At 39.8% G+C, this 14,618-nt stretch overlaps 1 protein-coding gene across 23 annotated transcripts in view; it reads left to right on the top strand.

The window, feature by feature from the left end:
• Window positions 1–14,618, top strand: part of abi3bpa (ABI family, member 3 (NESH) binding protein a) — a 309,406-nt gene that overhangs the window by 58,192 nt on the left and 236,596 nt on the right. For all 23 annotated transcript variants that reach the window (XM_073045179.1, XM_073045194.1, XM_073045192.1 and 20 more), the window contains exons 3-4: window positions 7,394–7,471; window positions 14,049–14,178. In XM_073045179.1, the coding sequence (XP_072901280.1) occupies window positions 7,394–7,471; window positions 14,049–14,178 (208 nt within the window). The remainder of the gene's footprint in view (window positions 1–7,393; window positions 7,472–14,048; window positions 14,179–14,618) is intronic.

Below are 14,618 nucleotides of genomic sequence, written 5' to 3'. Positions count from 1 at the left end.
TAAAATTTGAATTAATATCACCAGCATATGTTGTGAAATTTGTTGTTTTGCAGCAGCAATAAAAACTATAAATTACAATAAGAAATATATATATATAATGTGTGTGTATACATATATATATGTAATTTAAAAAGAGAGGGGAAAAATACTGAAAAGGTGTTTATGGGTTCATTGTTCATTCAGAAATCTGATGGTGGAGGGGTAGATACTATTTCTGAAACATTCAGTATGTGTCTTCAAGGTTCTGTACCTCCTCCTTGATGGTAGCAATGAGAAAAGGGCACGACCTGGGTTATGGGGGGTCCTGACTGATGGATGCTGCCTTTTTGAGACATTGCCTTTAAAAGGTCTCCATGGTACCTCTGTAGAAAGGTATGAGTGTCATTGATGACATACCAATTCTTCTCCAACTCCTAATGAAACCTAGCCACTATTGTCCTTCTTTGTAACTGCATTTATATGTTGGGTCCAGGATAGAGCTTCTGAGATGTTGACAACCAGGAAGCTGAAACTGCTCACCCTTTCCACTTCTGATCCCTCAATGAGAACTGGTGGGTGTCCCCTCGTCTTCCCCTTTCTGAAGTCCACAATTAATTCCTGGCACCAGTCAAACAGCTGATCTATCTCGCTCCTGTATGCCTCCTTATGAAAGAATTGCGCCGATAAGGGAGGTGCATGCAGCTCCAAAGGGAATCATCAGATATTCCCATTCAGAAGTACTACAGCTGAGTCCACAGTCATAGCCATGGGTACTTGAGAAAGCAACATCGATTTAAGATGTATCAATACAATATTGACAGATCCCAGGCTGTAAGCTCATGTCACCAGTATAGTTTCCCTTTAAGTATAAGGAAGTAAGGCAAGAATGCTGGCCTGCAAGTAAGATCAAAATGCGGAAGCTTTAGACACCCTCTCTTGACCAGCCTTCTGGTGAATGTATAGTCTCTGGAAGATAAAATTGAAGACCTCAGAGCAAGATTACTGCACCAGAGGGACATTGGAAGCTGTGTGCACTTTGCTTCAGGAAAACATGGCTATACCCTGCCGTTTCAGATGCATCGCTGCAGCTCGATAGCTTCACCATTCACCATAAAGACAAGACAACTTAGTCTTTTAATGGCAGGGGAGGTGGAGTATGCTCTGTAGTTAACTCATCATGGTGCAGAAGACGTGGTAGTTCTGTCTCACCCAACCTGGGACATCTAGCAGTTGAATGTTGTCCTTTTTAACTGCCAAGGGAGTTTTCCATCACCATCCTGGTAGCAGTGTACATTCCACCTCAGGCTAATGGCAGGCTGGCACTGGGGGAGCTATGCCCTGTAATCAACAGGCACAAAAGAGTGCACTCTGATACCTTTGTGATTGTTGTAGGGGATTTCAGCCAGGCCATGATCATCTTCTGTCAGTCATCCCTATGTAAAGACACTTTACATAGTGTTTATTGTGTTTTTTATGGTTTTGTTCTTTATAGTGTTTATGTGCTTCATTGGAGCTGAAGTTACGATTATTTCATTTTCCTTTACACTTCTATACTGGAAATGCCATTAAACAATCTTGAATCTTGATTCTAGCTTCCTAAGCTTTACATAATTTTACTTTTTCTTCTTGACTAAATTCATCCCCTTCCTCGACATCCAAGGTTCTCTTACCCTGCCATCCTTGTCCTTCCTTCTGTCTGGAACATGCTGTGCCTGCTCTGTACTCTGTGCATTTGGTCTTTGAATACACTCCACATGTTGGATGTGGACTTGCCCAAAAACAGCTGTTCCCAATTAACTCTCCCTACTTCCTGCGTAATGCTCTCACAGTTTGCCCTGCTCCAATTTAATATGCTCCTGCAAGGTCCATACTTGCCCTTATCTATACCCATTTTAAATCCTAAGGGATTGTGGTCACTGCCCCCTAACTGTTCACCCACTTGAAGGTCGGTGCTTCTCCGTAGATTGCCACCTTGTCGTGGTGGAGAAGCTTGTGTGATGCTGAGATCCCGAGAGCGATGACATCTGGAGCTACGCTCCTTGTAGGGTCACCCACGGCGGTAAGGTCGAGGGTGAGGTCCCTGTCAAAGAACAATCCAACCAAGACCTCAACAGTGGAACAGGCGGATGAAGTTATTTCGAACTCAATGGCCGTGATGGCGGATGAATGCTGCAACAAATCCATCAGCTTCAATCATCGTGGTTTCCATGCCATTGGAATCAGTTGGTTGATTTGTGAAGTATCGTGTGCTTCTTGGAGTGCAACATCAAGTACACATTAAACAAATACACGCACAGGCATCCCCACTGAACGAAGACCATCATCCTCAACCTCGAGGGATAGGCATGATGACGACAACAAGAAGGTCGGTCACCTGACCAGGCTCATTACTCAATACCAGGTCTAATACAGCTCTTCCTCTTGTTGGACTATCTGCATATTGATTTAAGAAACCCTCCTGGATGCACCTAACAAATCCTGGCACAGCTGAACTTCTTGCACTGAGATGTTCCCAGTTTATATTAGGGAGGTTAAAATCACCCACGACAACAAAGGTATTGTTTTTACACCATTGCTTAATCTGCCTGCATATCTATTCCTCAGTGCCCCAGTGGTTCCTAGAGAGGTTTGTAGTGTAATCCTATCAAAGTGATTGCACCCTTCCTATTCTTAAATTCCACCCATATGGACTCTATTGCCACCCTCCAATCTTCTGGTACTACTTTTGTTGCCAGTGAAGATGCAAAGATCATCTCCAATGTGCAGTGATCTCTTCACTTGCTTACCAAAGTAGCCTGGGGCATATCTTGTTCAGCCCCTGGGACTTGTGTTAATAGTTATCTTGAAACTATTGGCAAATAGCAATTAACATGCAATGTAGTTGTTTTTCTTCATCAGACTAACAGTCAATTAGTTTTGCTTATTAGCAAATAATTTGAAGTTTAGCTAGCCTGCTTTACGATATTTGGTCATTCTGAGGAAACAACACACAGCTTGTATCATACCTGTAGCACTTGCTACTTCCAGTAACATGGCTTTAGCGGGTAAAGGATTTGTTCTGGCAGATAACATTCCAGGATGAAGCCTAACTGTTTTTCTTCCCACAGATGCTGTTTGATCTGCTGAGTATTTTCAGCAATTTTTCTTCTTTTTTTCAGATTTCATCCCCAGTTTTGTTTTTCAGCTTTCTGAAGATTAGTATTGAATATTAATTTTGGACTTGCTCATTCTTTTGAATTATTTAGCATCAACAGACAAAATTAGTAAATGGTGGAGGTGAAAAAAATACCCTTTGCATTGAGAATACAGGTGATAGTTTCAGGAAGTTTGATTATTTAAGTAGTAACTACTTAAGAGAGAAAACTTTTACTTCAGATTAACATCAGGACAACCAAAAAAAACATTTTGTATGGAATCTATACGTAAGTAGAATAGTTAATCATTCCCAGCTGAATATTTCGATCTTCCAATTCGATGTCAGGGTATTTATGGAGAACCAAAATTTTGCAAATGTAATTTCTCAGACAGGATAATAACTTTAAATTGATTCTTTGGAGTAGAGATAATGAGTTGTAGCAAGCTTGTTGAAGTGGGTGTTCGAGAAAAGAACAAAAATGCATCTGGATGTTTTTATTTTTAATGTGAGCCCAAGAATACTGATTCAAACCTGGTGATGAACTGAATATACAATGTATTCATATTTACAGTGCCAACAGGCTCTCAGCCAATCAGTTCTCAAAAGAAAAATATAACTTATGAAACAAATAAACTTGTTCTGCAGCTTTTGCTGGCCTATTGACTGTTAGTTGTTTCTCAGCCTGATTCTGCATTGTCTAATGCATAATTTAACTTAATTTTAAAAGTATTCTTTTATTATTCTAATGTACTGACAGATGGAAAAATAATTCAGATTTGTTAAATTATTCTCTTTTTCCAGTGTTGGAACTCAGAGATGTGCAAATGTGTATGGTTCACGCTGGGACATGGGTAGAGGAAATTCATAACAAATAGCAAATCCCTAGCAACCATTTAATTCAGGGATAAGCGAATGGCCCAAGAATAAAAATGAAAGATGAATATTTGAAGTGTGGTTTCATACTTAAGCTTCATCTTTTGACATTTTGGTTCCGACCAAAACTCTTCTGCAAAATGGTGAAAAAAAAAGCCAATCATCTGATCTAAATCATGTCAAGATTCAAGATTGTTTAATGTCACTTTCAGCACACGTGTAAAGGAAATAATAGTTACTCCAGATCCAATGCAGCGCAAAAAATATAATTTCAAAACATACAAATTTAAACGTTTGTTACAGTATACAGTATATGTACAAAGTTAAAAGTGCTTCAGTTACTTTTGCATTTTTATGAAAAGTTCTTTGGTACAAATTTTGGCCCTAAACCTTATCCAATGCTTTATTAACGATTTTCACTTCTGTATCCATGTTGATATTTACTGATCAGGATACATCATGGTGCTTTGTAAGACTGTAAGGAATTTCATAGTTTCCTTGTCAGATGTACTTAATGGGTTGTGGTCTGCAGCATAACACACCTGCAGAACTTTCCAGTTTGCAACTTCAACATTCAATGCAGCATTCACATAGATTTCGCAATTTAAATTGGAACGAAGCTTCACTGGTGGCATTCAGTTCATCAAATAAGTGCTAAATCCTAATAAAATTTAAGAGCAAATGTTATCAAAAAATTCATGGTTTTTGTGGAATTACTTAATTCACATTTTATACAGGAATGGGTCCCATTGGTGTCACCTTTCTACAATAACCTCAATTGAGACTTTAAACCACAGCTTATACAGTATATTTAAAGTTGTGTTCCAGCGAAAGTGATCTACTTAAATCACTAAGAAGTACTCTAAGTAAAAGAAAATCACAAATATTCAAACGTGCCACATGGCACATATGGTATTTTTTGTTGCGAAGTACACTACATTCTGTTTACTTCCTACTGCGCTCTTTAACACTATGGTTAAGGTGGTTATGTAGGAGGATTGCCCCATTACCTCTCCTGACAGGGGTTTGGTTGTTGGCAAAAGAAGTAACATGCTAGTTAATAATTCCAATTTTCTCTCCTTTTGCTCTCTTAATTCTCTCCAAGTTGACAGGCTTTCCAATATCTATATAACCATATAACAATTACAGCACAGAAACAGGCCATCTTGGTCCTTCTAGTCTGTGCTGAACACTTACTCTCATCTAGTCCCACTGACCTGCACTCAGCCCATAACCCTCCATTCCTTTCCTGTCCATATACCCATCCAATTTTACTTTAAATGACAATATCGAACCTGCTTCCACCACTTCTACTGGAAGCCTGTTCCACACAGCTACCACTCTCTGAGTAAATAAATTCCCCCTTGTGTTACCCCTAAACTTTTGCCCCCTAACTCTCAACTCATGTCCTCTTGTTTGAATCTCCCCTTCTCTCAATGGAAAAAGCCTATCCACGTCAACTCTATCTATTCCCCTCATAATTTTAAATACCTCTATCAAGCCCCCCCCCCCCTCAACCTTCTACACTCCAAAGAATAAAGACCTAACTTGTTCAACCTTTCTTTGTAACTTAGTTGCTGAAACCCAGGTAACATTCTAGTAAATCTCCACTGTACTCTCTCTATGTTGTTGACATCTTTCCTATAATTCGGTGACCAGAACTGTACACAATACTCCAAATTTGGCCTCACCAATGCCTTGTACAATTTTAACATTACATCCCAACTCCTATACTCAATGCTCTGATTTATAAAGGCCAGCATACCAAAAGATTTCTTCACCACCCTATCCACATGAGATTCCACCTTCAGGGAACTATGCACCATTATTCCTAGATCACTCTCTGGGGAATAAAGTCCTAACCTATTTGACCTGTCCCTGCAACTTGGGTTCTCAAGTCCTTCAACATCCTTGTAAATTTTCTCTGCATTCTTTCAATCTTGCAGTCTTAATGATATCTTTCCTGTTGATAGGTGACCAAAACTGCAAATTAGGGAGTTTCTAACATCTTATACTACTTCAACATAACATTCCTACTCCTGTACTCAGTACTTTGATTTAAGAAGGCCAATGTGGCAAAAGCTCTTTTTATGACCCTATCTAATTGTGACACAATTTTCAAGTAACTGTGGAACTATCCCTCTGTTCTACTACACTCCTCAGTGCCCTCTTACTCACCGTCTGAGTCCTACTCTGGTTTGTCCTCCCAAAGAATAACACCTCACACTTGTCTTATCCACGACTGATGTCAAGCTCACCAGCCTATAATTTCCCTGCTTAGTTTTAGAACTTTTCTTAAATAACGGAACAAAATTAGCTTTCCTCCAATCCTCCGGCACCTCATCCATTGCTAAAATATTTAAGTATCTCTGCTACGGCCTTCCAATTTCTGCAATAGACTCCCACAAGTCTGATTGAACCCCTTATCAGGCTCTGGGGATTTATCCACCCTAATTTGCCACAGGACAGCACGTACCTCTATTAGGGATATTTATGAAACTTATTAAGGGAAATGGATGGCTATGTAGGAGGGAAGGGTTAGATTGGTCGTAGAGCAAGGTAAAAGGTCGCACATTATGGGCCAAAGGCATGGCTGTGCTGTAGTGTTCTATGTTCTAAATCTCATTAGCACCTCTGCTTCCCCAGAAGGCTAAAGAAATTTGGTATGTTCACTTTGACTCTCACTAATTTTTACTGATGCACCACAGAAAACTTCCTATCTGGATGAATCACGGCTTGGTATGGCAGCTGTCTACCCGTGACTGTATGAAACTGCAGCGAGTTGTGGACACATCACAGAAAGCAACATCCCCTCCATGGATTCTGTCTGCATTTCTTGCTGCCTCAGTAAGCCAAACAGCATAATCCAAGACCCCACTCAGCCTGGACATTCTTCCTTCTCCCTCCTCCCATCAAGATACAAAAACCTGAAAGCACATACCTCCAGGCTCAAGGACAGCTTCTATCCTGCTGTTATAAGACTATTGAATGGTTCCCTGATATGATAAAATAGATTCATCCACATTATGACCTTGCAACCTAGTGTCTACCTGCACTTTCTTTGTCACTATAGTAATTTATTTTGCATTCTCTTATCATTTTACCTTGTACTACCTCAATGCACTGTTGTAATGATTTGATATGTATGGACGGTGTGCAAGGCAGGTTTTCACTGTACCTCGGTACATGTGACAATAATAAACCAATTTACAATTTATTATGACCCTTCCATCAAGGTCTTTTAGTGTTTATATAATTTAAATAATTTTGCATTTTTCCACGTTCCTGTTGAAGAGACAGCTATGTAATTGAAATCCAATATCTCTGATTAAGAACGTAATCACTTGTGAAATAGCTCTTGAGTTCTTTATATACTCAATTGCCTTCATTTTTTTTCGTTTACAGATTTCAACCCCAAGTACCTCGTTGCCGTGCATCCCGTGGCTGATCAGAGCAATGCTGCCTTAGGGAAGAAATGCAAAGGTTTTGGGATTTTATTTCTTACTGACTTGCATTCAAAGTTAAAATTGTTCTATGTTCTGTACATTTTATACTCTATCCTCTTTATTGCCATATCTGTTCAAGCCTGCACATTCACAAGGGTATGCCAGTAACTACACTTGCTTGAGGCTTATAGAAAATCAGATGAAAATAGCTGTCAGCTTTTAGAAATTCTAGTATCGTTCATGTCTGTGAAATGTATGTATTATGATATCAAATTAATTTTGTTCATGCCAAATTCCCTGAATATTATTGCCAATATTGAAATGAAGCAGTGAATAAAGTTCTTCGTATTAGGTTGCATCTATTTCAGACAGAGCCTTCCTTTATTTTGGCGCTCTTTGCGCATTCCTTGTTAATTTACTAGTCTCCATCAAGTGCCCGTGAAAGATCTTACTTTCCTTCCATCAGTGGTCTTCGGATTTGTGGTGTTTGAATTGCAAATGCATTCTGCCTGGAATTGGATTGCTTACCTTTCTCTGCTTTTGCTTCATACTTTTGAGAACTTGTTTACTGTTTGGGTTTCTGCGCATGAACAAGGCTTTTGTCATTCTTTGACTGTTTGCGACAGAAGTGATGGAACTTGCAGTTGCCTAACATCTTCCTTCTTGGATTATATAAGGCTGCACATTATGAGCAGAGTTATTATTGGCCTTGTGAAGTTTATATGCAGCTGGAGAGCAATTAAGATTTTGCATATTTGTATGATAACATCATAGTTACTTATTTCTGGCCTGTGGCATTTATTAATTTTTCTCTTGGTAATAATTTGATTAAATGTAATGTTAAAATTCAAAAGGCATTATTATTTCTGTCGGTCCTCGCGCAAAGTAAATTGTAAACAGAAAAGATTCTGCTGATGCTGGAAATCCAAAGAATTTGCAGGATGAATTCGGCAAGTCAGGCAGCATCTATGGAAACGAATAAGCAGTTGATATTTTTTGGTGGGGGGGGGGGGGGAGGAACTGGTCAGGAAGGGAAAAGATGCCAAAATAAGAAGGTTGGGTGTAGGGCAAGAGAAACGAGCTAGAAGGTGATAGATGAAGCCAGATGGGTGTGAGGGGACGACAAATGAAGTAGGAAGCTGGGAGGTGAAAAAGGCAAAAGGGTTGGAGAGGAAAGAATCTGATAAGGGAGAAGAGTGGGTCATGGGAGAAAAGGAAGGAGGAGCAGCACCGGGGGGGGGGGGGGGCGTAATAGGCAGGTGAAGAGGAGAGGTAAAAGGCCAGAGAAGGGAAATGAAGAAGAGGAAAGGAGGAGGGGAAAAATATCGGCAGGTGAAAAAATTGATGATCATGCCATCAGGTTGGAGGCTACCTAGAAGGAATATCACCTCCCAGCTTCTTACTTCATTCACCCCTCCCTCACCCGCCGAGATTCACCTATCACCTTCTACCTTGTCCTCCTTCCTCTCCGTCTGCTTTCTTATCCTGGCATCTTCCTCCTTCCTTTCCAGTCTCGATGAAGGGTCGACTGTTTATTCATTTCCACAGATGCTGCCTGACCTACTGAATCACTCTGGCATTTTATGTGTGACACAGTTTATCCTACAGTACTTGGCTTATACGAGGGGTGATTGATAAGTTCATGGCCTAAGGTAGAAGGAGTCATTTTTAGAGAACCTAGCACATTTATTTTTCACTCTCCCCTAGTGTTGCCACCATGTCCTCGTCGACCTCCTTGGGTGATAAGACCGAGGTAGTGAATGACTGCACGAAGGTCGATGTTGTCCATTTTCTCAGACAGTGCTTACTTGCAATTTTCAATTATCTGAAACAGAAATTCTAAAAAAGTTATTAACTTCAAACTTTCTGCATAATCACTCAAGGAGTTGAACTGCACGTGCATATAACGAGATCTGTATAACTCATCTCCTTCTACCTTAGGCCACGAACTTATCAATCACCCCTGCTGTGGACCACTTTCTGGAGGTCCAAGTTGCCAACTTCTACAAAGAAGGGATCCGTATGCTCCACGACCGCTGGACTAAGTGTGTACATGTAGGAGAGGACTATGTTGAAAAATAAATGAGCTAGGTTTTCTAAAATTGACTCCTTCTACCTTAGGCCATGAACTGATCAATCACCCCTCATAATATTCCTGATTATAGTGATCATAAACGTTTTACCTATGGAAGTGGTTTCCTGACAGGAACTTATTGCATTTTCATGTTTACATACATATTAGCATCATAAGAACATAATAAATAGGAGCAGGACTAAGCCATCTGGCCCATTGAGCCTGCTCCACCATTCAATAAGATCATGGCTGATCTGTCCATGGACTCATCTCCACTTACCTGCCTTTTCCTCATAACCCTTGATGATTCCCTGTTATGCAAAAATCTATCCAACTTTGTCTTAAATATATTTACTGAGTTAGCCTCCACTGCTTCATTGGGCAGAGAATTCCACAGATTCACCACTCTCTGGGAAAAGCAGTTCCTTCTCATCTCCATGCTAAATCTGCTCCTCTGAATCTTGAGTCTACGCTCCTCGTTCTAGTCTCACCTACTAGTGGAAGCAACTTTCCTGCCTCTATCTTCTATCCCTTTCATAGTTTTATATGTTTCTATAAGATCTCCTCTCATTCTTCTGAATTGCAGCGAGTACAGTCGCAGGCAACTCAATCTCTCCTGATAGTCTAACACCCTCATCTCTGGAATCGACCTGGTGAACGTCCTCTGCACCGCTTCCAGTACCCTGTACAGTTGCAGCATAACCTCCCTGCTCTTAAATTCAATCTCTCTAGCAATGAAGGTCAACATTCCATTTGCCTTCTTGATAGCCTGCTGCACCTGCAAACCAACCTTTTGTGATTCATGCACAAGCACTCCCAAGTCCCTCTGCACAGCAGCATGCTGCAATTTTTTACCATTTAAATAATAATCTGCCCTTCCATTTCTCCTTCCAAAGTGGATGACCTCACATTTATCAACATTGTATTCTATCAGCCAGACCCTTACCCACTCACTTAACCTATCTGTATCTCTCTGCAGACTCTCAGTATCTCCTGCACAATTTGCTTTTCCACTCAATTTAATATAATCAGCAAACTTAGATACATTACACTCGATCCCCTCTTCCAGATTGTAAATGTATATCTTGAACAGTTGCGGGCCAAGTACTGTACCCTGCGGTACACCGCTCACCACTGATTGCCAACCAGAGTAACGCCTATGTATCCCAACTCTCTGCTTTCTATTAGTTAACCAATCCTCTATCCATGCTAATACATCACCCCCAACTCTATCCATCCTTATCTTATGTATAAGGCTTTTATGTGGCAACTTATTAAACACCTTCTGGAAATTTAAGTAAATAACGTTCATCTGTACCCCTCTATCCATTGCACTTCTTATATCCTCAAAGAACTCCAGTAAGTTTGTCAAACAGGACCTGCCTTTGCTGAATCCATGCTGTGTCTGCCTGATGGATCCATTTCTTTCCGGATGCCTCACTATTTCTTCTTTAATGATAGCTTCAAGCATTTTCCCAACTACAGATACTAGACTAACTGGCCTATAGTTACCTGCCTTTTGCCTACATCCTTTTTTTGAACCGTGGCGTGACATTTGCTGTCCTTCAATCTACTGGGACCTGCCCAGAGTCCAGACAATTTTGGTAAATCATCACCAAAGCCTCTACCATAACTTCTGCTATTTCTTTCAGTACCTGGGATGCATTCCATCAGGACCAGTGGACTTGTCTATCTTCAGGCCCACAAGTTTGCTCTGCACTACCTCTTTAGTGATAACTATTGTATCGAGGTCCTCACCTCCCATCGCATCCTTAGCAGGTGCAAACTACTAAGTAGGTGCACTGTAAGTTTGTTCCGGCATTTAGTAAGATCAAGGTGGATCTGATTGTAATTTCAACACTGAATTTCTGTCAGCATGTCAAGAATTCTTGTCTCTTGCTCATTGAGTAAATATCTTCAGATGTCTTTGAGGGAGAGAACTCCAATGGTGTGTAGTTCTTTTGAGATACAAAATTTAGTCTCATCTTTCTCTTAAATGTATGATCCTATTACATTTAAGCAGTCACTACTTACTGCTGGTTTCTCCCTCAAGAGGAAACATCCTCTACTTTGTGTTTTCTTTGTACTACATTGAGTGAATAGAACTGGCTAGTGCTTGGTATTTATGACAGTGGAGTCCCCAGGAAGAAGCTGAAATGTTCAACACCTGTGGTTGAAGAAGGCTCCATGTTCTTTGGTTTTGCTTATTGTATTTTTCTGCTCTGCACTATCACAGCAGCTGTGGGGATTCATTGAGCATTCTCCTCCTCCTTTTGCTTGTGTAAATATCCGTGAATCACTGGATTTGACAAGACTGTACCTGATCAGTAATCAATCAATTCAAACAAATCTTTCCAACTACCTTACTGTAAATGACTTTGTTTCCGTTAAGCTGTTTCTTCACCTAACTTTTAGCTGCTTCCTCGGTTCAAACTGTTCATTCTTTTTATGAACGCGGAAGCCAAACTGGAACAGAGATGCACATCAGTTTTTGTCATTCCCTGCCAGATCTTGCTGAAGTGCAAAAAAGACTGGCCATTTCCCCAAAGAGCTTACATATCCAGGATCATCCTGGAATACAGAGATAATTCCAAGCTGTATTTCATTACTGCAGTCTCCTTAAACCCCTCTGATATTCTCTTCCATTCTCTTTCTGAGTTAAAGAAATTATGGACTTCACTGTCTGTCATCTGGTGAGATGCATCTGCCACTTGCCCTTGGGGAAAATTTTATTTTCCTTCCAAACCATGTCCCTCGAGCTCCAAATTCTCATATATCAAATTCCTATCCTATCTTTCTTCCTGCTTTTTCCAAACTCATCCTGCCCACCTACATATCCTATACTTCTTTCCCTTGGCTTTATTTCCATTAAATTGCTGACACTCAGTTTTTTTCCCTTTTCTTTATGTTGGCTGGTGTTGAAGACAGCCTGTCTCCATTGGAATTAATATTCTGCCATTCAAGTCTACCATAACCATCCTTCAACCCTACAGGTCCTCCATTCTTGTAGTCGTAATTAAAAAAATAGCCAATCATCTGTCCTTGAAAGCCCTTGCACATTTTACTGAGAACTTGTCGGAATCTCTCTAACCAGATTTTTGGACCTGTCAGTAATTAAATGCTCAGGGCACACAACATCTCATATGTTTATACAAAAGTTAATTTATGATATTTTCCAAACATTCCTTGGCCCCATTCTTTTTTTTCCTCATCTATACCCCTGCCCCAAACAATTTAAAGAAGCTCCATCTGCACATTGACAACACTCAGTTCTACTCCACCATAACCTTGCTTGTCATCATTGTTCAGTCTGTGTTGCTAGCTGTCTGACACCTAGAACCAGATGAAAAGAAACCTCCTCCAACAGTATTCAGAAGAATAAAGCCACTAATATAGTTCCATGCTATCTTGTCACCAACTTCAATCAGCTGACTAGTATTTGTCTGAAGCAGAGCAAAGTTGATCATACTTTTGAGTCATATGTGACCCAAAGGATACGTGGAGGTATATTTTTGAGGCTTTACAGACATTGTTGAAATCTTCACTCTTGACTTTTGTTTGCTCTCGATTCTTAAAGTCATCCACAGGTTGTTACCCTAGTCCTAATAGTGAAGGTTATAGCTCAGCACTCTTGCATGTCTCCTAGTTAAGACAATGTCGCAGTTTTCAAATTCTCTTCCTTGTGTAGAGATTCCTTAACAATCCCATTCTCTTTAACTCTTTTCAGTGCTGTAGTCCTTTGGAATGTGTGCTCTGTTCTAAATTGGACCTCTTGTGTTTCTTTAAATTCATTCATTCTATAATTAGCAGCTGGGATTCCCTCCCTAAACACCACTTAACTCCTTTTTAAAATGCTCCTTAAAGTCTGATTGTTTAAACTCTGCTCTAGTATCTCCTTCCCAGGATTGACAATGATTTCTGTTTCACATTACTGCCATGCATCATCTTGAGACATAACAGATTTGTTGGGAAGGTTCATTAAGTCAGGCTGTACTTGGAAGGAGATGCACTCTACATTTTAGTTGTGCGACCCTTAATCAGAACTGACTGCTGATCTTTTCCTGCAAATTTATTTTTTTGTTTTCATTTCAGATTTCCAGCATCTGCAGTTTATTTTTGGATATGTTTGGTTTAAACATTCTGGGACATCTTTCTGTGTTAAAGCCTAATGTAAAATGAAGTTATTATTATTCTGCTCTTTTGTAATCCCATGGTATAACTTCAGTTTATCATTTTCATGGAAACTCATTGTTGCTCCTTTGCCATCTTTCACCAAACAAGAATTTGAACCTTGCTTAATAATAGAACAGGATACTGTGTATACTAGTTTATTGAGGGTGGGTTACTCTTTGGTCCTGAAGGTCTGCTTAATAAGAGAAAGGATGAGGTTAAAGACAGATTGAAAGGGTATGGTCAGCTGTTCAATTTGTTTAGATTTTTTCTATTTTAAAGCTGAATACTTTAAATATCTAACTTAAACTTTACCTTTAACGTAGCATAAATATGTATTAATGTGCAATACTCTTGCCTCCTATTTTAGGTATTCCCGATCTTCACAAGCCACCACAGCTATCAATAGATCCTCGAACACCTACTTCGGTGTTTCTGACATGGGGATTCAATTTTAAAGATAAAGGTTATAAGGTTGGAAAGGAATGTGAAAGTGAAAGGTAATATTCCTATAAAATTGATGCTTTGAATTCATAAACCTTTTGGAAATTGCTAATCAGTTAAGCAGTCCCTTTGATCCAGATATACTGGTTATCTTTGATGTTATTTTTTGATCAAAGAGTTAAATATGAAGCTCTCTTAAGGATGGGGCTTCTCATACATGTTACTGAGAATTTAACCGTAAGCATGGGGAGGGGGTGAGCATTCGACTAAAGAGGCTGGGTACACCCCAGAAATGGTGGGGAATATTTGACTGCTGGTCACTAGTTTAAGTAACTTGCAGAGAGCCTGCTATTGGCAGTGGACATCTGCTGGGTCAGCACCTGTAGCTCGAACCCCCATATAATCTTACGTAAAAAAAATCAGTAACATAATGATACATTTCAAGTTGCTGCATGGGAATATCAAATAAAATTGATCATTAAATGATTCTGAGCCA

Source organism: Hemitrygon akajei, chromosome 5 (genome assembly GCF_048418815.1).
Source record: "Hemitrygon akajei chromosome 5, sHemAka1.3, whole genome shotgun sequence".
Taxonomy (NCBI): domain Eukaryota; kingdom Metazoa; phylum Chordata; class Chondrichthyes; order Myliobatiformes; family Dasyatidae; genus Hemitrygon; species Hemitrygon akajei.
The sequence above is the reverse complement of the archived record's forward strand: the minus strand, read 5'-3'. Positions and strand labels throughout refer to the sequence as shown.